The 22271-nt window shown below is 45.1% G+C and overlaps 1 protein-coding gene across 2 annotated transcripts in view; it reads right to left on the bottom strand.

Annotated features, from left to right (window-relative positions):
* The window catches only part of PKHD1 (PKHD1 ciliary IPT domain containing fibrocystin/polyductin), a 4356595-nt gene that overhangs the window by 1888826 nt on the left and 2445498 nt on the right, over positions 1-22271 (bottom strand). For both annotated transcript variants that reach the window (XM_069605754.1, XM_069605755.1), the window contains exon 46: positions 7412-7547. In XM_069605754.1, the coding sequence (XP_069461855.1) occupies positions 7412-7547 (136 nt within the window). The remainder of the gene's footprint in view (positions 1-7411; positions 7548-22271) is intronic.

Here is a 22271-nt window from a genome sequence, read left to right as displayed (position 1 = left end):
CGCGCACGGCCTTCCATGAATCGATGTGCGCTGCTTTTCGTGCGATTTTCGCACTTGCACTGCGATTTTCGCTATTCCACTGCGATTCGCACGTTTTTGGCCACTTGCGCCGCGCTAATTATTCCATGAATCGGCCTGCAAAAGTTTTTGCAAATGTTAGTCCTTCATAGAAATGCAACCAACAATCCTGACAACACTTACAGTGTTTCTGGAATAAGGCAGTAATTGGACTACTGGGCTGGAATGGTCAAATTCACTATACTACATTACATTACATGACATGATATTTATATAGTGCACTATGGGCCCGTAGGCATAAAGGCACTAACAGAAGTACAAAACATACAACAGCTGTGGACACCAATGAGAACTAATGAATACTAATCTAAAGCCCTATCCAGAAGGGACAAATGAAAAAGCCAGCTGGAAGTATACTTCCAAGACAATGCTACCCCCTAGGGCATACTCATGAAAAAAGAAAGGTTTTGAGATCTTTCTTGAATATTGCCAGGAGTTTATGTTTGCGCAGATAATCTGTAAGTTGGTTCCACAAAATGGGAGCTTTAAAAGAAAAAGCCCCGTTCTCCGCCTTATAGGACTTTGTTCTAAGTTTCTCCAAAGATTGTGAGAACCAGATCTTAACAATCTGGTATTTACTTTATCGTTGATGTAACACTGAAGATACAGAGGCATCATTTCCATTCTGCACTTAAATGTTATAAACAGGGTGAAGCCCCCGCCTGGCTTCCGAAACATGTTCGCACCTTGATAGCCCCACTACAACTCTCACAGACCAGTTCTGAATCTGTTGTAGTTTCTGTAGGTCTATATAGATACAACTGAGTAGTATCTAAATGCGTATCAATTAACCTTGATGCACTCTAAATATATGGTTACTGAGGCATCACAATTAGAGACATTGTTCAACAAGGGTTTCTATATGTATATATTGTGAGGTTTAATGTTCAGCGAAGAATGAATGTTACAAGTATTCAAGAACTGTTTACATGTTGACCTGTACACTTGAGGTTAGTAGAGTACCTCATAGTAGAGATACAGTTTTCTCCTTGATGATGAATACCAAGCACTGTCTATGAAGCACTTGTCACTTTAGCTAGTTTTCTATGTTAGTTTTTATGTGTTTTTATATGATTACTATTTATATTAAAATTTGCTTTTGAAACAGAATTACTGATGAAGTCAGGTTGAATTCTCCTAAGGCTTCTGTTTTTTAGGTTTGCACTTCCCCCACAGATGTGAGTATCCCACCAATATCCAGCAAATTATGTGTCTATAACCTAACTAGCGAGGTGGCCTCTCTTTTGTTGGTAGTTTCTGTAGGGCCAGCTTGCCGGTGCCTAACAGTAGGCTACAACAAAAGTCCAGCTTGGCCACTATTATCGCTCTCGCAATGGTTTCTGCGCTTTTCTGTGATATGAGAGGCCTCAGGTGTGAAAACAGTTTAACAAAATAAACCGAGGAAGACACAACCAAAGTCACATGCTCTTTCATATTGAGAGACTGATCGTGGATGATTCCCAATATTTTGGTTTTTGGAAGTGGGCTTATAATATCATCCCCTAGCTTGACAGAACTGTTGGCATGATTTAAAACCTTCAGAGAATGTGGAGAGCCGACAATAATTAGCTCAGTCTTAGCCCTATTTAGAGCCAGATAATTATTCAGCATCCAGTTTTAAATCAGGCTAAAGACTCTGTTAACTTCAAGCTCATCCGGTTCATCGGAGCCAGTTAAGAGAAGCACACATTGGGTATCATCTGCATAGTTTAAAAAATTACACCCTCCTGCTCCAACATGTAGAAGAAAGTTGCCATAAAAAGATTGTAAATACATGGTGAGGTACTAGCCGCCTGTGGGACTCCAAAGAGAACCAGGATTGACTAAGCTTTCACTATATCCGAACAGACACTACTGTGTCTGTGTTTTAAGAAGGAAGCAATCCAAGCAGCGGCTTGGTTGGAGAAACTAGCCACTTCCTTGAGCCTCGTATTCAATATGGAATGTTCAATTAAATCAAAGGCTGCAGATTGATTCAGTGATATGATCAGTGAGAGCCTGCTCTCATCCATTTGTGTTAGTAGTCTGGATTTAAGCTCCAGAAGAGAGGTCCACTTCCAAATAGGTTTCTAAAATGCAGGATAGGATGCTGATTCAAATGTTCAGCGATTTGATAATGAGCCACCCTATCAAGAATATTTAATAGGAATGGAGTATTCGAGATGGGGCAAAAATTCAGTGGATTGTCTCTTGACAGCCCTGGTTTCTTAATAATTGGGGTAACTTTAGTTTGTTTTAATTCCAATGGCACTTTCCCCTCCTTAAGTGAAGCATTAACAAAGGTGCAGATTGCTTTTACTAGGGATAGAGCACAGGATTTGATTATCGTGGATGCACTAGTATCTCCTCTGCACTGTGATGGTTTCATCTGTCCTATAATCTTTTCTAGTTCCAGTTCGTTTATTGGGTGAAAGTTAAAAAATAGGGATATCTAAGTTCCTTTTAAAGACCTTGGGTGGAGTAGTATCCAGAGAGGCAGAATTCAGCTTCTTTTTTTCAAGCATAGATGCTCGGATATCATACAGCTGGTTTTGCAAACCGTCTTGGAAGTTGACACCAATCCTTGTCGTTTGCTTCTGCTAAGCCCGATTGGGCATGCGTGATTTCCTGATCCTTTATTATTTTAAACAATTCTTTGGTATCGTAAAAAGCATTGCTTATGTGAGTGTTATGATAGTTTCTCTTAGCCAGAAATGTAGCATTTTTATAATCCAAGACAACTTTCTTATAAAAGGTTAGTGAAACTGGGTTAAGATCACATTTCCAAACATAAAAAGATTTCTTCGATGCCGATTTAGTGTTCTCCTCTGAGAACCAAGTCTTTTTATTATTGTTGTCTTTATGTATCTTTTTCTGGTTTAGTGGTGCTAGTTTATCTGATATACTAGCCAAGTTGTTCGTTAGAGCTTTGGCCATTTCTTGAATTGTCAGAACTTTTTCTGGTGCAAAATCAAGTAGGTTGCCAATCAAAGGTTCAATATTGGCAATTGTCAATTGCTTTGTGTTACAGGATAGTCTTTCCTGTAGTACGTGGTTCATTTTAATTACAAATGGTACCATTAAAGTAAAGTTTACAAGAAAATGGTCCTACCATGGGCAAATACTGGTATTCACCTCGATACAAGAGGTATTCAGTACACAGAGGCAATCTAGTGTATGACCTAGTGCATGAGTTGGAGACAGAATGCAATGGGAGCAACCCAGACTCCTTAGTGACCGTTGTCACTCAATGGCCCCCTGGTCATGCATGGAACCCAACCAATGATTGAAATCTCCCAAAATTATATATTTTGAAGTGATTTTAAGCTGTGGTAATAGGTAATTATTAATTGCCTCAGATAGGTCAATTTTTGAAGAAGGAGGACGTTAGATTAAAACGAAACTGGTAGTGGCTTCAGCATTCATGCCGATTGTTATATGTAAAGTATTTATCCCTTGAATGGTGAGCCCCGCTGTTTCAGAGACTGTTAGAGTCTCCTTTAGTATAAATGCCACCCCACCTATTCTTCATCTCGCCATATCTTTTCAGATCATAGTATATCCATCTGGAATAATCACATAAGAAGATCCACAAGAATGTCTAATTTACTTACTACAAGTACTAGAAAACAAAAACATACCTATAAATGAAATCTTCCAGATTTGATACATGTGGAAACATACATGCACTCTCTACAGCCATGTGGCACAGGAGCAAGTCCCTAATGAACACTTTGTGTATGTGTCCATACCTAACTGTGAATCCATTCTATTTAAGCAACTTGTACAAAATGCAAACCATAGCAGATTTTGTACTACCTGCAATTCCGATAATAGCTCCGCCTTACAAATACAGACACATAGTAAATGTGCAATAGTAATGCTTTTATGTTACAATGCAGATTGTACAAAAAACAACTGTAAGCTGACTGGATTCACACATGGTCAAATATCACTTGGTAAGAAAACCTTCACAACAATAGGTATAATCTACCACACAGGAGCCACAACCAATGCAGGTCACTACACTGCATATATAAAATAGAATTGTGGATGGTTTGAATGTAATGATACTACCATTACTCTAAAATAGAGATTACCAGCAAATCTTGTAAACGCTTACGTTGTATTCTTAAAACCAAAATGTAATAACTAATCTGTGTATGAGCATAAACAAAATGTCAACTTCAAAACTGTGCACAGTTAGAATATGCCAACAGGTATCTAACTGCCCCAAGATTCTGCAACAAGCAAACAGATAAATGAATACCACTAAAATGAAACAGGGAATAAACAATTAGAATACGCCAATAGGTATTTAACTGCCCCAAAAATCTACAACAAGCCAACAGATAGATGGATACCACTAAAATAGAAAAATAAACAAATAGAATACACCAACTGCTATCTAATTGCAACAATACGTCCACCACTTCCAAATCAAAAACATACACCTATTCAATTGCTCCTACTGAAAGCAATGAAAAATATATTGAACCACAACGTAGAACGTTTTATTTTAATCCAGCATGGATTTTGATTTTTTTCCCGCAGACCTAATGATTTAATGAACAAACACAGGAAAAGAGCAAATTGCACAGTAATGGTTTGAACTATAGTACTTCTAAAGTACTAACTATGAGGGTCGACAAAATACAGAAATGTCTACTATGCAATGCAATACTCATTATAAACTACCTGCACTAACATGTTTTTTCTTTGATCACAGTGATTCAAAAGAAATGTCTGCTCCAACTACCCATGTCATGAAAAAACTGCATAGAACCACAGAAAAGTGAAACAGTAAGTACATAATGATTGAACCTCTCAAACAGCACAGCATAACACACCCATTCAAGCAAACACCTGACCATAGACCACAATCCAAAATGCTTGCCTCCATGGGTATTTTATGCTGCAGTGATTGTTGCCAAACACTACAATCTTGACTGCATGGCCTGGCCTAAACTCAACACACAGCCTCAACAAAGGAAACAGTAGGTATATCATAATTAGACTCACAAACACCGCAACATAACACAGCCATGCAAACAAACACCTCACCAATAAATACAAACCAAAATGCCTACAGTCTTCAATACCAACATTCTGAACACAATCCAACAAACAAACTAACAACCATCATCTCACTATCCTATAAACACTATTACACTACTGCCAATAAGTATTCACACTTTTGAAATCATATCCACTAAGCAGCCCACATATCACAGTCAAAATATTTGGTAGCATTGGTGTGTTATGCTGCGATGGTTATATCCAGGGCCTATAGTTTTGGCTGCATGGCCAAAGACCATGCACCTAAGACTGTAGGCCCTGGCCACAACCACCACAGCATAATACACCAATAGAAACAAACACCTACCAAATGACCACAACCCAAAAACATAACACATTCACCTCAAAACCTATCCACTTCAATTAACATTCTAAAATAATAATTACAACCAACGCACAAACTCTTCAATACAAACCCTCTTCACCCAATGCTCTACTAACGACCCAAAGCCAACATCTTAGTAAAGTAAAATAACCAGTAGTACGGCCAGGGTTTAGTATGCCGCGGTGTCCGCGGACTTCGCGAACACATCATGGCCTTCTCCCACCTAAACAAATACATCATTTGACCCATCTCTTACTCCCCCAACCTCTCCAAGCACTCCTACACACCAACACACTCCCCAAAATTGGAGTGATGCTCACTTCCACGCCTCGCTGTCCACGGATGACCGCAGATCCAATATGGTGGACGCATCGAAAGAATTTGATGCACCTCACGCTTCACCCCAACCAATCAGCGAACACGTCACGTGTCCGCGGTCACGACGCAAGACGGTTATCTAATCAGTGTCCTGTCTCCGGAGTGAACAGGGAAGTGTGTCCGCGGAGCGGACATAGATATCACACATTTTTTTAGACCCACTTTTTGGTTGTTTTAAAAAATACTACTGGACGGATTTTCACCAAATTTACAAAAGCACGCTTTCGGGACCAAGTCACTGCTCCTGTCACAAATTTGGTGATAATCCATCCAGCGGTTTCGGTTGTAGGCGTGCACAAAATGTTTTCTGCATTCAGTCTATGGGAAAAAAAGAAATGTTGGGATCCCCATATAACTTTGTCCCCCATCCCCCCCTTGACCAAACCTCACCAAACTTTGCAAAAAGAATTCAGAGTGGGCCTTATACCTTTTTTTGCAAAGTTTGGCGAGGATTCGTCCAGGGGGAGCAAAATTATAAGCCACCCAAAAATCTTCCTATGGGTTTAGCAATTTAACCATAACTACATGCCCGCTACTGCAGGCCATGTAATATATATATATATATATTCAGTGAAAAAACTTTGTTAAAGGGACGTTATGGTTAAGTTGCGCTACTAAAAACCTATGAAATTCAGTAAAAAACTTTGTTAAAGGGACGTTATGGTTAAGTTGCGCTACTAAAAACCTATGAAATTCAGTGAAAAAACTTTGTTAAAGGGACGTTATGGTTCAAACTAAAACCGAAAAACCCCTGAAATTCGGCAGTTATGGTAACATAAGCAACCATAACTCGCGCCACCGTGCACTGCTAACACTAACACCCAGGACATCAAAGATGACATCACAAATGTCATTGAGATGGCGGGCGCCACAGACAATCTGACGCGCTCCACGCCCCTCGCCGTCCAATCAGCGAACACGTTGCATGTCCGCGGACATGACGCAAGGCCATGGGCCAATCGGGGTGCTGTCCGCGGAGCTAACAGGGAAGTCCGTCCGTGAAGCGAACACAGATATCACTACATTTTTTGCCTTACGTTTTGGTCATTTTATAAAATACTACTGGACGGATTTACACCAAATTTGCAAAAGCACGCTTTCGCGACCAAGCCCCCGCTCCTGCCGCAAATGGTGTAAATCCGTCCAGCGGTTTGGCCTGTGGCCGTGCACAAAGTTTTTTCCCATTATGTCTATAGGAAAAAACACAAGTTTTGGGACCCCCCCTATAACTTTTCCCCCCCTGGATGAATCCTCACCAAACTTTGCAAAGAAAATTCAGAGTGGGCCATATACTTTTTTTGCAAAGTTTGGTGAGGATTCGTCCAGAGGGAGCGAAGTTATAAGCCACCCAAAACATGCTCTTCCTATGGAAACACCAACTTAACCATAACTACATGGATGCTACCACGTCCATGTGATATATATATATATATATATAGAGAGAGAGAGAGAGAGAGAGAGAGAGAGAGAGAGAGAGAGAGAGAGAGAGAGAGAGAGATATGAACCAAATATGCAAAGCTATCAATATTGTCTTTACATTTAACAAATTATGTGACCTTGACATAGACATACCTTGTCCTTTATAACAATCTGAGCAGGTGCTGATGGCTGTACAACTTTGCAGGTTAAAGTTCATAAAGGTTGTGTTATAAAGCAAAATCTGAAATCGTTTTGGAGTTTTTATTCCATCTGTCATGCAGTCATTGCCCTAAAATAGAGAAATTGACTTTTAAAATTGTATTTTCAGATGTGCAGGTAAATATTATTTTACAACATTGTGAAACATTTTATTATTATTATTATTATAATTGTTTATTATTATTATTATTATTATTATTATTATTATTTGTATCATTCTCATGGTATTTATTGAGTGCAGAAATAGCTTGGAGAAGCAATGGAGCGCTTTACAGAGATATACATGAATAAAGATACATAACGGAGCACTTTATAGAGGTGTACAACATTACAGATGCATAACAAATGCTTTTCAGTGGTAATAGAACAGATATACATTGCGGGATACAATACAGAGGGGGGCAGTGCCGGGGTACAGCTGTACCGGGTGATGGGTAGGAGAAGAACCGGTGGCGACTAGCGAATCAGTTGGCGCAAGGGGTGACGTTGTGGCCTTGATGTTGAGGAGAGACTCCTTGAAGAGATAGGTCTTGAGGTCTTTTCTGAATTATAGGAGATTGGGGGCAAGTCTGATGGCGACAGGAAGAAGGATCCATAGTCTTGGGGCATTCTTCTCTGGTCCTTTACATCATTTTGCAGTGGTGAATTTGAAGTTTGCACATATCCTGTCTTCCAGTGGTGCACTGTATGCCGTAGATGCAGAGTGTCTCTGCAAGGTAGCTTGGTGACATGAGGGTGATCCCTTAGAGATGATACAGCAAAACTTGAAGGTGATTCATGCATGCAGTGGGAGCCAGTGAAGGTTGATGAGGGCCGGGGGGATGGGGTCATATCTGCTTAGACCCTTGATGAGGCATGCAGGCGCATGTAGGAAATGTCTCTGGGGCACAAGGGAGGATGACGGGAGGCCTTTGAGGAATGCATTGCACCCATCCAGGTGGGATAGGACCAGTGCTTGAACGCAGGATTTAAAGCTGTCTGGAGGGAGGAATGGCTTGACTTTTCAAAGGAGGGTGAGATGACACCAAGCAGTCTGAGTTTTCTTAGCTATATGAGTCTTGAAGGAGATGTGTTTGATGATGTGGAACCCGATGGACTTGGCACAGGAGGTGAGCTTGGGTGTAAATCCCTCAAGGTTCATGATTAATAGCCAGGTCTGTATTTCTGGGTGTTTGGTGTGGTTGATGAGGAGTAGAAATTCGGTCTTGGCGGGGTTGATATTCAAGTATGCACCGGACATGTGCGATTGGATCAGCGAGAGGCAGGTCTTGAGCCTATGGATGCAGGTGTTGAGCCTATGGTTGTCCTTGAAGGAGTCAATCTTGATATATAGCTCTGTGTCGTCGGCGAATTGGTGTATGTGGATGTTGTGTGTGGCTAGGAGGGCTCCCATTGGTCCCATGTATAGATTGAAGATCACTGGGGACAAGGTGTAACCCTGCGGGACTACACAGGTGACGGTAGCATTGGAAATCTAGAGGAGTCCATCTAAACAAACGGCTTGCAGTTGACGAGGAAGGACTTGAACCACTGTAGGACAAGGTTGCTGATCCCCATGCGCTGATGTATGGTGTCCGTAAGCGACTGGTGGTCTACTGTGTCGAAAGTGGCCAAGAGGTCATGTAGAACCAAGAGGCACGGGTGGTCATCGTCAAGGATGTTGAGGGCATTGTCGACCACCTGTAGGGCTGCTGTGTCTCTGCTGCATTTGGGTCTGAATCCGGATTCGCTCGTTTGGAGAAGATTGTTGGTTTTGATGGGTTGTTGCAGTTGTGCAGCTACCGCTATCTCGATGATCTTACCTAAGGAAGATGGGTGATGGGGAGATAGTTAACTAGGTTGTCGGGATCCAGAGTAGGTTTCTTTAGTAGCGGGAGGATGTTTCCTGTGTTTAGGGTTGATGAGAAGGTGCCTTGAGTTAGGGAGCTGTTGATGATCTCCAGGTAGGGAAGGAGAGCTTTTGCAGGGAGTGTCTTGAGGATGGATGCTGGAAGGATGTCCCCTGTATACGATGTGGCTTTAACAGCGACCAGGTCCTCTGTTGAGAGTGTCTTGAATGTTGTCCAGGATGTGGGGATTTTGCGAAGAGGGACGTGAAGTAGGTCTGTGGATGCAGTACTGGCATCTATTTGCGGCAAATCTTGCTGATTTTGTTGATGAAGAAGGTGTTGATGGCAGTGGATTTCTCAATGGAGTGTGGTATGGCAGGGTTGGGAAGTGGGTTGATGCACTGCTTGACCACTTTGAAGAGGGCTCCGTTTTTGTTTTCAACTTCTGCTATGGTATTCTGATAGTAGGAGGCCTTCGCTCTGTAGATTAGTTGTCAGCGGGTTGGTCAGCGTTCCTTGAGGAGCGCCAGGATTTCTCTTCTTTCCTGATGACTCTTTTGCTGAGGTTGAGTTGTTGCGTGTTCCAGGGTGCTGATGGTTTTGGTTTGCAGATGCATTGTTTCAGAGGCGCATGTTGGTCGACAGAGGCATTGAGTGCTTCCAGTAGAGAGTGGCAGTTCGGTTGGGGGTGTTCGGTTCATGTAAGGTGTAGGTTGGCGAGGTCTTCTGTGAGGGCGGGAAGTTCTTCAAAGACCTGAAGGTTTGTCTGCTGCATGTCTGCTGGGAGTGCTTGACTGGGGTGGTGTGCAGTATGTTGAAAGGCACGGAAAGGTGGTCAGACCAGTCAAGCTGGAGAGGAGAGCTGTAGTGGAGAGAAGACATTTCTGTAATGATTAGGCCGAGGATGTTACCTTTCTCGTGTGTTGGGTCTTTCGTGTGTTGAGTGAGGCAGAGGGTGTTGAGAAGGCTGAGAAGAGCTTCCTTCTTCGGGTTGGTTGCCTGGGAGGTTGAAGTGTCCTAGGAAGATGTTGTTTACGTGCGTGAGGGGCATGGTGGTGATCAAGTCGGTGAAGTCTCTGCTGAAGGCAGTGTTTGGTTTGGGTGGTGAGGATGAGATGGAAGGTAAGGTAACTGTGTTTATCGAGGAGAGCGGAAAGTGGCAGGAGAGGACTTTGAAGGAGCCATTGTTGTTGACATCAAGACTGGTGCAGGGCCATGAGGTCTTGTGTATGACTGCAAGGCCCCTGCCTGTCTTGTTCAGCTGGTCTCTGTGTTGGATGCCATAGCCGTCAGGGACAAGGACGTCTAGTGTGTGGGGAGAGGTGGGTGTCAGCCAGGTCGCAGTGATAAAGATTGTGTCAAGGTTATGTTTAGTGATGAGTTTGGCAATGTCTGCTGCATGGGAGATAGCTGAGCCGACGTTGGCAAGCATCAACTTCCGTGTTGGGGTTGTTGATGGTCTTGAGGCTGATGTGGGTGAGGTTGCAGCATTGTGGAGTCCATGCCTTAGAGGAGGGTCGATGTCATTGACGTTGGTGTTGCCTGGAGATGGCAAGGGTGGCCTGTGGGGACGGAGGGAGGAAACACATGTCGGCACATGCTTACCCGTTGTCTGAGCAGGGGTTCGGGCTTGACAGTAATTCTATAATGCTTATAAATATAGTTTATGAAGTAACATACACACCATATCAGTAATTGGGTACTGGCTGTGTGGTTCAAAAGTGATGTCAGCTGTTACACCTGAGCTGAGGTAAGGGTACATAACAACCCATATTGCCCCTGGTGATGGGCTTTAAAGATATTAACAAAGGGTAATGGGATTGTGTGTTTGGCAATTACTTCAATTTCTCGATAATTGAGAATTCCATTGCAAATAACTGTGACAAGGTGTCACCAAGCAATGGGTGCTTGGCATTGTGGCATCCACAGCCCATTTTCACCTTCAGGGGAGGCCAAATGGAACTTGTGGGACAGCAGAGGGCATGTAGTGGAAGAATTTTAATGGAGTTAAGAAGAGAATGGCAGAGGAAAGGAGGAACATTCTGGTAAGTGGGAAGATTATTGACAAGCCAGGCGCAGGCAGAGTAGGAGTCACCCGCAATGATGAGTGGCAATCTGACAGTCATCAGGAGCCATCTGAACCTAGCTTTGGGCAATGTTGTCTGGGAGCCTACTGTCTGATTGGCTATCAGTATGGCAACATTCAACTCTGGGTGCTAATATAATTTAAGTATTTAGTAACCCGGCGAGAGACAATCAGAAGGCAAGAGCCATTCTGATTGGCTCTCGCCAGGTCCCTACCCAGCCGGGAATCCCTTCATCGGGATTCCACGGCCTTTGTTCCCGGCGGGGGGCGTGGCAGCCCCTCAGCCAATGAGGAGGCTCAAAGCAGGGCCATCCCCGCTCTGAGCCTCCCTGCGGCTGAGAGGCTGCCTTCGCCCCCCGCCGGGGACTCCGCTAAGGATTTTTTTTTTCTTTCTAAATTCCCTCCCTCTCCCTACTTACCTTCTTGTTCCTGCGTCCCCGGCGGGGGACGAGGAAAGCCTACAGCCGTGTGGAGACTCGGAGCGGGGCCATCCGCTCCCGATGCCCGCCATGGAAAGGGAAAACAGACTCCGTTTTCCATTTCCATGGTGGCGGCCATTTTCTTGGTCGTTTTTTTTTCTCCTGAAACGCCGCAGCGCCGAAACGCCACAGCGTTTCAGGACAAAAAAAAAAGCTTTTAGTGCCCCGGTCACGCAATTTTTGCGGGCCGGGGTACTAATAGCAATAGAACCCGAGCGTCGGGGGCATTACCGTCTCCCCTCCCCCTTCAGCACGGTGATATTGATGATGGTCAGGCCACCAGTGCAAAGCCGGTGTCCTGACATTGAAATGCAATGGGGGGGCCGCTCCTGCAGGAGCGGCCCCCAGACTCACAAGGCTTCCAGGGCACTTTGCCCACCCCGGCGGCTTCTAATTTTAATGAGGCCCCCCACCCCTTCAGCACGGTGAGGCCGCGGGGGTTCCTGCGGCCTCACCGCAGTAGTATTGATGTTGGTCGGGCCACCGGTGCAAAGCTGGTGGCCTGGCATTGCCCTAGACTCACGAGGCCGCCGGGGCACTTTGCCCACCCTGGCAGCCTCTAATTTGAATGAGCCCCCCGCCCCTTCAGCACGGTGAGTCGCAGGGGTGCCCTGCACCCCCACGGCCTCACTGCAATAATATTGATGATGGTCGGGCCACCGGTGCAAAGCCGGTGGCCCGACAATATTCTCCCATGTTCCCCCACCCCCTCCGTTGTCCTGCAATGTTCTGCCATGTCCCCCACCCACTCTGTTGTCCGCGATGTTCTGCCATGTACCCCAAGCCCCTCCATTGTCCCTTGATGTTCTCCCATGTCCCCCTACCCCCTCCATTGTCCCACAATGTTCTGCCATATCTCCCCAACCCCATCCATTGTCCCATGATGTTCTCCCATGTCCCCCCACCCCCTCTGTTGTCCTGCGATGTTCTGCCATGTCTCCCCACCCCCTCCGTTTATATTCCTGTACTATTATTAGCTTTTAAATATCCTGTGGATGATACCATTTCACATGTGAAACCAGTAACCCTAAAAGCGTTTGCTCCTTTAAGCCTTCAATGATGACTGCGGTACCTGGTGTATTTGGAAATACACCCTGGGAGGAGTCAGTAATGCGAGGTGGACAACTAATTGAAGATCTTTCAAAATGTGGCATTTTATTTATAAAGAAAATATGTAAAAATGCCTCACTTGCCCTTAGGAATTCCCTGCCTATTCTAAAAGCTAGGGGAACACACTCTAACATAGGTTAACTTGCTCTCACACTCAACAACAAACACATAAATAACAAAAGGATGGCAATTTTACATAACAAACAATATGCAATTTCCCCAATGACCTCCTTATGTCCTGAGAGATCTCCCTTCCCCAGGATTCAATGGTGCTTCATGAACACATTTTCAACCAAAGAAAGAAAACATCTTAACGTTATTCTCCGTGATTTTTAAGTCAAAGCAAACGTTCATCAACAAAAGGTTCCGATGGCAACAAATCTCCTCTTTCGATAAAGTCATCCACTCATCACCTCTAGGAAAAATATCCACAACGGTAATCCTGGGCATGATATTTTATTGCTCCCATAGGTAGATTCCAAGAGAATTTATTTTCCACACTGTTAATTTAACACATGCTCTTGGTTAACAGTTAGGACTTCTAGAATTAGGGTTTTTGACATTCGAAAGGGTATGTTTGTCAGGATGCCTTCTTGATACTGCTACTTCTACTTCAACAATGATTTTTCTACTTACTTCAACATGAGAACAGACACCAGCGGTACACCTCTACCATTCGGAATGGGTAAGGTGTCCTGCTGCCCGGACAATGAGCGTGTGTAGCAGGAATTGCTCAGCAAACATTGTTCTGCCAGTGGGACACCTTTGCCGTTGGGCGCCCTCTTTGATGTGCCGAACGGGAGAGGTGTCCCAATGACAAAGTCCCGGCATGGCTCTTAAAAGAGCCACGGGGGGAAGCTCCCCCCCCCCACTCCTCCTGCCTCTGCCGCTTGGTACTCCCCTGCGTGGAATCATTTGAACACAGAAAAACATACCTTTAATTTTAATCAGTCAGAACCTTGTAGAAAAAATCTATCAGCATGTACACATATAAGGTGCTTTGCAGAACCCAAGTTTGGAGATATATGTAATTTAAACATTGATACCAAGTATACATGGTCACCCACTGCACTGCATTAACCGATGGCTTCTGCCTTTGAGTGAAAGAAAAAATCAAGAGAATTGCTGACATTTCAGTGTTCAATGAATCGGTTACTTTCCGCCATGGCTTTATAGTTCAGCTAGGTCAAGTCAACTTAGCCCAGTTGACTTGACCTAGGGATCAGGGAGTGATGAAGTCTGGTCTGCTCAATGGACGTTGCGCCACTGTTTCCATGTGTTATTGTATATGTACATATACATGTTGTGTGCACACAGTGTATGTCAATGGAGGTGCTGGGTGCATTTGTGTGTGAGTGAGAGTGTATGCAAGCATATGTGTGTTGACTTTTGTGTCTGAATTAATGATAAATAAAGCATTGTTTGTATGTTCTATTGGAATTAAGTTTGTGAATGTTATGTTGTGTCACTGGGTGCATTGCAGGCCGGCTGGAGATGTGTGGGGGCCCAATTGAATTTTAAAGATAGGCCACCTGTCTAATGAAAGTTATAACAGAGTGTCAGTAGTGGGCTCTTGTGGTGTAGTAGTCTAGTGTTATCCCTCAGGGATTTAGGTTGTTTGAACAAGGTACAAAATCACAGCGAAATTGTCTGCAGTCATTTTCGCTGCAAATACGTTTTTACCTCTGTACAAAAAAAAATGTCCCCCCAAACCGCCAGTACACCCATAAAACCCCTCTACTTACCTTTTCTCCATCCGCCGGCTCTCCTGTGCCCTGCAGCGTCAGATCCATCCATCTAACGCGGGTCGGATCTGATGCTGCAGGGTCCTTGTTGCATGTCCTGCCACCAATGCTGAGGAAGCGGGGCACACGCCTGCAACCGCCAAAGTAAAAAATTCACAACATGGGGAGTGGGGGACACCCCCAAACCCAGCTCTTAATGTTCAGTATCTTCAGCTTCAAAGTCATTCAACCAAATTTTATCAAACAATTTGGCCGAAATTATCCCTAAGAGCCACCACCCATATTCCCTCCACCCCACCCCTGTCCCGACCAACATTTTCAGAAAAGTTGCTCCACTGCAGCCTACCTACAAGTTCAACACTTTCTCGAATCAAACAACATCTTTGGCACCCGGCAATCTGGCTTCTGCCAGGCCACAGAACCGAATCGGCCCTGCTCAACCTAAAAAATGAGATGGATGACAGCAGAGACACAGGCAAATCCGCCTTACTCCTCCTCTTAGACCTCTCGGCCACATTTGAACTGGTTGACCACACGCTACTCTGTCAACACCTCTCCTCCTTAGCACACATCTCTGCTAACACCACAGCCTGGATCTCCTCATTCCTCCAAGACAGATCCATGCAAATATTCTCAGACCAAGCGTCTGCGAAACCAACCATTATCCAATGTGGAGTACCACAGGGCTCTTACATATCCCTCTGCTCCACAACGTATTCACCAGACCACATTTTAACATCCTTGGCTCCCTCAACATCAGGTACACTAACTACGCCGATGATACTGAGGCTGATGCCAAGACCCTCAATGCCACTGATGCCACCATCCACACCTGGACTTTTTGGAGAGTAAAGTATACTATTTGTACACTTCACATAAATGCCTCACAAATCACCCAAAGCCACCTCCCTCAACCAAGGGTAACTGTAAAGTTTAACACATTCCTCAGTCATCCAATTCCAACTAAGATCTCGCTCAGCATGACTTTGTTCATAACGTTATTTCCGTGCAGGGAGAACAGAAAAGACTTCAGCTGGACTTCATGCTCTCTAGGTAAACCCAGATGGGCCTTGTTTCATTGTTTATACCCAACTTTTCTATGTTAGTCAACAAACACCTTTCTGTGCGCATAAATTGCCCTGATGCACCTTACAATACATTAAATTCTGTAATTGCAATCTGGAGGCAATTTCTACCGACTTTGCACTGAGCGCTCACTTCTCCTCATCAAAGCCCAGGCGGCTAATGTGATTTCATTTGGCCTTTTCACTACATCATGGCCACTGCCTTGTAAGCACCAGAGAGCTTTCATATCCATCTGAGCCTCCAAACGAGCCCCCACTCAATTGGCTGCATGGCCTACCATCTGGGCCAATCGTGGGACTCGCCAGGCGAAAGCCGGCTGCCGACTAAGGCCCACTCTAGGGACCCTGCCTGGCCCTGTCCAGAGCTGGAGGCAGCCCCCCTCCCTGCAGCTACTTTGCGACGCTCCCAAATGACTCACACAGACCTGGTCCCCAGCACACTATGTCCACGATCAGGATCTTGACTTCAAACTGCCCTGGTGAGAAATATGTATCGGATTGGTTCTCCCACCTTCCTTGGACACTATGACTGCTCAAATCGTTACCTGCTCCTATTCCTACCTGCTTAATATTTAACCTCTAATCTCTGCACAATATGTACTATGCATCTTGAAGTGCCTCATATTGATTGTTTCTCTACTGCTTTCTTAATGCCCTACTTCAAAATGAAAAAAAGGAAAACAAATAATTTAAAACTCTTTTCTATTCTTAATGTGCCTCCAACTGTGCATCCACCATTGTGTACTGCTTTTTCGTGCTTTCTGGCATAGTTTGAATTTAGGTGTGCTTCCAACTGTGCATCCTCCATTTTATACTGCTTGTTAGTGCTTTCTGGCATAATTCGAATTTAGGTGTGCTTCCAAGTGTGCACCCTCCATTATGTACTGCTGTTTAGTGTTTTCTGACATAATTCGAATGTTGGTGTGCTTCCAACTGTGCATCCACCATTGTGTACTGCTTTTTTAGTGCTTCCTGGCATAATTCAAATTTAGGTGTGCTTCTCAATTTCTTATTGATCTGTAAATCTGGGCATTTCAAGGATGCTCATTGTCATTTTCTGCCAGGTCACCTGAGAGTTTACTGTTGCATAGTGCTTCTGACCCCCTTCCCTATCATCCTCTGATTTCCCACCCCCACCTGTCTCTGCCCTCATGGTAATCTCTGTCTCCCCTAGCTTTTCTAACTGCTTCTCCATCACCCATCCTTCCTCTCTCGCAAAGCCTGGAAGAACAAAACTTCAAAAAGACAATCCTTAGTTCCAAACCTGGTCAGCCCATTGCAGACATCAATGTTTCCTCCAGATAGACTGTCACTGACATTCTCTTTGCTGTTCCTTGGTATGACTTATGTTATCCTCATATGGTCTCTGTCCGCTCCCTTTTCTCCTCCTCACCCATTACTGGTGGCACCAGATTGGAGGTGCCCGTGGATCACTTTGCATCTTCCAAATGCACCATTAATGTCTATCACAATGGTCCTATCATGGCCCTAGGCTCTCAGCCCAACCTCCCCCATCTTGACAGGTGTCTTCCATCTCTCTTTAACGTCCTGCCCTCTCCTGCTACCCCTACATCCCTCATCCTTCCTCTCCCATCCCCCCAGTGGTGGCATCACAAATCTTTTAAAGGGGAGCAACCAGTTCCACTTAGCTACCATCAATTCTCGCTCAATTCCCACTATCAAACACTCCTCTGAGATCTGTCACCTCCTTGAAGACCTTGACCGTGACATCCTTGCTCTCGCCGAGACGTGGTTCAAGTTCAGCTCTATCACTGCTTTTGACACTCTTCTCCCTGAGGGCTACAAGATCCTCTCTAAACCCATGCCCTTCCAGCCTGGTGGTGGAGTGGCTCTTATCTTCCCTGAGTGGGTTCCTGCCTCCATCATCCCCACTCAAACCTACTCATCCTTTAAAAGTCTAGTCTGCAGGCTTTCTGTCTCAATAACCTTCTCTTAGTCTCGCTACCATCTACAGGCCCCACAGATCAACCTTCCACTTCCTCTTAGAATGGTCCAACCTGTCCTCCTCTCTTCTTGCCACCTCCCCCAAACTTATCTTCCTTGGGGACTTTCAAATCCACCCTGACTCTCCTGATGTGACCACTTTTCTCTTTTGCGACCTCTGCAACACTCTTTCCCTCACTATCCTTCCCTCTGGCCCAAACCACTCTGACGGACACATCTTGGATGCTCTCATCTCAACAGACATCTCCCTCTCCAACTATCTTTTTACCACTCTCTCCTTGTCTGACCAATCCCTCCTCTCTTTCCACCTTGACCTCCCCTGTCCCCCGATTGTGCCTCTGCTCGCACTGCCAGTCTCCAACTCCGTCATTCGACTGATGAAGTGTGTGTCAGTCGCTGAATTTCCCTTTTCCTTAATCCCTTCTCCTTCCCCTTCCTTTGACTCTCATTCTGTCTCTGTTCTAGTTAACCTTCACCTTTCTATCTCTAACACCCTGCACATCCTTACCCCTGTAATGAGGATCCACATGAAGCCTGCCACCAACAGCAACTCTTGGTATGACTCCGACTTGGCTGCTTGAAACGCAAGTGCAAAGCAGCAGAGCGGACGTGGCAGCATCTAGCTCATCCTATGACAAACTGTCCTGCTGCCTACTCCAAAGGCAATTTCGTTTATCCATCTGCTCGAAGAAGAGGGCTCATGTCCAAGCCTGTATCTCTGGAGCCACCAATAACACAGCTGAACTCCTTAAAAGCTGCATGAAATTGCCATTCCTACTCCTTTTCAGGCTCTCTTCTCTACTCTGGTCCCCCACTTTTCCTCCAAAACTATGGACATCCTGTCCTCTCTGTCATCTGCTCACCCCACCTCCCCAGTCTATCGCCTCCCTTGGGCCCCATCTCTCCCCATAATCTCCTCTTTATCTCCCATTGCACCATATTAGATCAATAGATTTGTCTGCTCTATGAAAGTCTCCTCTAAACAGGTGATCCCCTGCTCCTCCAGAACCACCAAGGACAACATCACCTCTCTTGCCTCCATCTTGGCTGACCTCTGCAAACAGTTATTTGGCACTGGCTCCTACCCTCAACCCCTAAAGCACTCTCTTGTGCACCCTCTCCTAAAAAGCCATCTGCTGACCCTTCTTTCCCAGCTAACTATGCCCTACAATCGCCCTATCTCTATCACCACTTTTTTGGGCAAACTCATGGGAAGCTGGTTTTACGGAACTGACCCTCCATGACCACCAGTCTGGATTTAAGGCTGCCAGAGTCACGGAAACTGCTTTCCTGGACACCTGTGAGCACCTACTCTCTAACCTGGACCCTAACAACCCCCCTGTTCTGATCCACCTTGATCTTTCATCTGCCTTTGACACAGTCAACAACTCCATCCTTATAAATTGACTCCATGATACCCTAGGCATCACGGACAGGGCACTGGAATGGGTTACCACCTTCCTTTCAAACAGACATTCCCAAGTGCAAATAGATCCTTTTCTCTCCTCCACCATACTCTCTACCTGTGGCATACATCAGGGCTCTATCCTATTGCCATGGCTCTTCATCATCGACCAGGCCCCTCTGGCCTACCTGATCTCCACTTTCTCCCTGAATTTCGTGTTACGGAGAAGACACACAGCACTCTTTCAAGCTGACATCCTCTACCTCCTCCTCCCTCATATCTGACTTCGATTCAGGCATGGTGCTCTGCCAATGATCTCTGCCTTAATGCCAGTAAAACAGAGATCCTTCTCATAGGGATGCCTGTTCCTTGCCCCCCCCCACTTTCTGGCCAGACTCCTTGGGTCCCCTCCTCTCACCCACCTGTGAGGAAAACAACCCTGGGATCATCTTTGACTCCTCTCTCTCTTTCTCTCCACACATCACAAGTACTTTCAGCTCCACCTTCTCGGGGCATTCTCCCTTTCATCGCCTTCCCCCAGAAGCTCAATGTTTCTAGAGCCGTGATTCTCTCTAGACTAGACTACTGCAACTGCCTCAATGTGCCTTTTTCCTCCCTTTGCCCCCTTCAACTAATCCAGAATAGGACTGTGATCCTTATCCTTGGCCTCAAGCCCAGGGGCTGCATTTCTCCAGCCATAAAATCTCTCCACTGGCTCCCAGTGACCGCAAGGATCAAATTCAAGACCCTTTGCATCATCAACAAGGCTTTCTGGGGCCTGGGGCGTATTTAAATCCAGCGTTTCCTCCCTAAATACTTCCCGGTCAGAGTCCTTCAGTCCTCTGGCTCCAACTCTCTGCAGGTCAAATGTTTCTCCAAGCAGAGAGTGGAAGGTAGATCCCTTTCCTCAGCTGCATCTGCTATCAGGAATGGCATCCCTCCCCACTCACACATGAGCTGGATCTACTTATGTTGCAGAAACTTTTCAAGACTTTACTTTTTGCTCTTCCTTGCCTCTCTCCCTCCCGTGATAACTCTCCCTCTACCACTACGACTGGGGCCTGGTCCCTTCAGAGTCATACAAGGGCCATGCCATCCCCTACCAGACCCCTCAGCATCCTTTGCCAGCACTTTCCCTTGGGCTCCCTTTCACAGATTAGCCCAACTTGGTCCTCCCTGTCCATCACACTTATCCTCCCTTTCCCCCTTTCCCCTGGTACTTGCCACCTTAGTCTGCAGAGCACTTCCCCACCTCTCCACCCACTGGGGGCACTCCACTCCTGCCTTTCTTCCTCTAACACTGCCCCTTGCATTTACCACCTAGTCAAGCACTTGCACAGTAGGACTGTCACAAGGCCAATATGACCAATTTTGTTGCTCTACTTTTGCGATTTCCATGTTCCCTCCCCACCCATCCTTGTGGTGCCTGGAAACACTTGTGTATAGGTGCCATACAAGGTCAACAACAAAAAAAATACCAAGCAATTAATGTACAGGAATTCGTGTTCTTAAGCATGTTCAGTGAGTGTTGGGTGGGAAACTGGGAACCACTAATGTTCCAACTGACTTCCATTTGAGTTGAACAATATTCATGAGGCAGAAAGAATTGAGATGTTACAAATTTTGGGTCTACGATCCCAAATAAGGGTGGTTCACATGTATAGGAATGGTGGTCCTTCCATCACGAGAAGGTATTTCAACTGGGCTGATAAGATCATCGAGCTCAGAACAACACCACCATATACACTCATTCCAGCTGCCTGAGGCTGCCTGCAGAGGTCAGGGAACATACAACAAACCTCCAGAATCGATAGTTGGGATGATCCAAACCCTTGATCCCAAAACCACCATTTTTGAATGGCTGAGAGGAACATCAAGATCAGCAAATCACCACCAAAAAGGGCACTCATTCCAGCTGCCTGAAGAGATCAGGGGATCTACAACAAACCTCCAGGAGTGTTCTACGCACTAATCACGTGACCTCCTATAAACATTATCGAAATTCGTACTTAGAGGACTCCTGCCCTGCAGTGTCCAGTTAGGGGCGGATGCTAGGGAAGAATCTCCTCACCCTAGGTGTGCCATTTTGCAGACTGAAGCTCCCCTTGAATTCCCCCTTTAAGCTCCTTACCAGCATCCTGTGATGGTTCAGTTGCTGCTTTAATTTTCAGAAAAGGACTGGCTTCCTATTTCTTGTTTATATTTTTACTGCTGAAGTAGTTCTGGGTTACTTTGGGAATTAGATCAATTTCCTTAGGGCGTCCAATCGCCTGGGCCTCCAAAACCAAGGGTTGAGAGATAAAAGGTTTACAGCTACTACCCGGCTACTCTTACCTCAGGATTCTTCTAGGCAATCACTTCTTGCCCTATGGGTATTCACGCCTGCACGTCTACTTCTTTAACATTACAACAGAACAGTGCTTCCATGGTAACTTCCAAATTTAGAATAACAACAACTTTAATGGTAATTTTTAGTATCGAAATGTTAGCAGACTTCAGGGAATAGAACATTCACATTGATCCATATCAGGACCTCATCTTCCTCTGGCTAGCTTCCTCCAGAAGGGCAGCCTGTTTGCCACCTTTCTTTTCCCTTCTGCGTTAATACCGATAATAACATTCAGGTTAAAGTATTTTCCTGCTTCTTCCTTGGCTGTAACAAGGGGAGTTTACATCAAGCACCATTATAGGTGTCCCAGAACTTGAGTCGCAACCTTGACAACCCTGGGGCTTTTTAACATCACACTCTTGTGTTAAGCAACTTCTGTTAGACTGATATTGCCTGTCCTTTAATGTCTCTTAGCTTGGGTAATGGTGGTATGCCTGAGATTCTAATAAGGCCTCCGCACCGGATTGTTGGTGTTTGCACAAACTCACATACTCAGTTTTGTGGTTCTTTTTATTTGACACCAGCCACTTTTGTGAATGTTTAACAGTTCGGTACCCATAATGCTTATTAGCTTTCTTTGGTACTTTTTCAACAGTTTGGTATTCATAATGCTTATTAGTTTGCTTGGGTCTTTTTCAATAGCTTGGTATGTGTAATATTTATTAGCTTGCTTTGGTACGTTTTCAATAGTTCAGTATTCG

This window comes from Ambystoma mexicanum, chromosome 4p, assembly GCF_040938575.1.
Source record: "Ambystoma mexicanum isolate Mex_15411 chromosome 4p, UKY_AmexF1_1, whole genome shotgun sequence".
NCBI classification, from domain to species: domain Eukaryota; kingdom Metazoa; phylum Chordata; class Amphibia; order Caudata; family Ambystomatidae; genus Ambystoma; species Ambystoma mexicanum.
The sequence above is the reverse complement of the archived record's forward strand: the minus strand, read 5'-3'. Positions and strand labels throughout refer to the sequence as shown.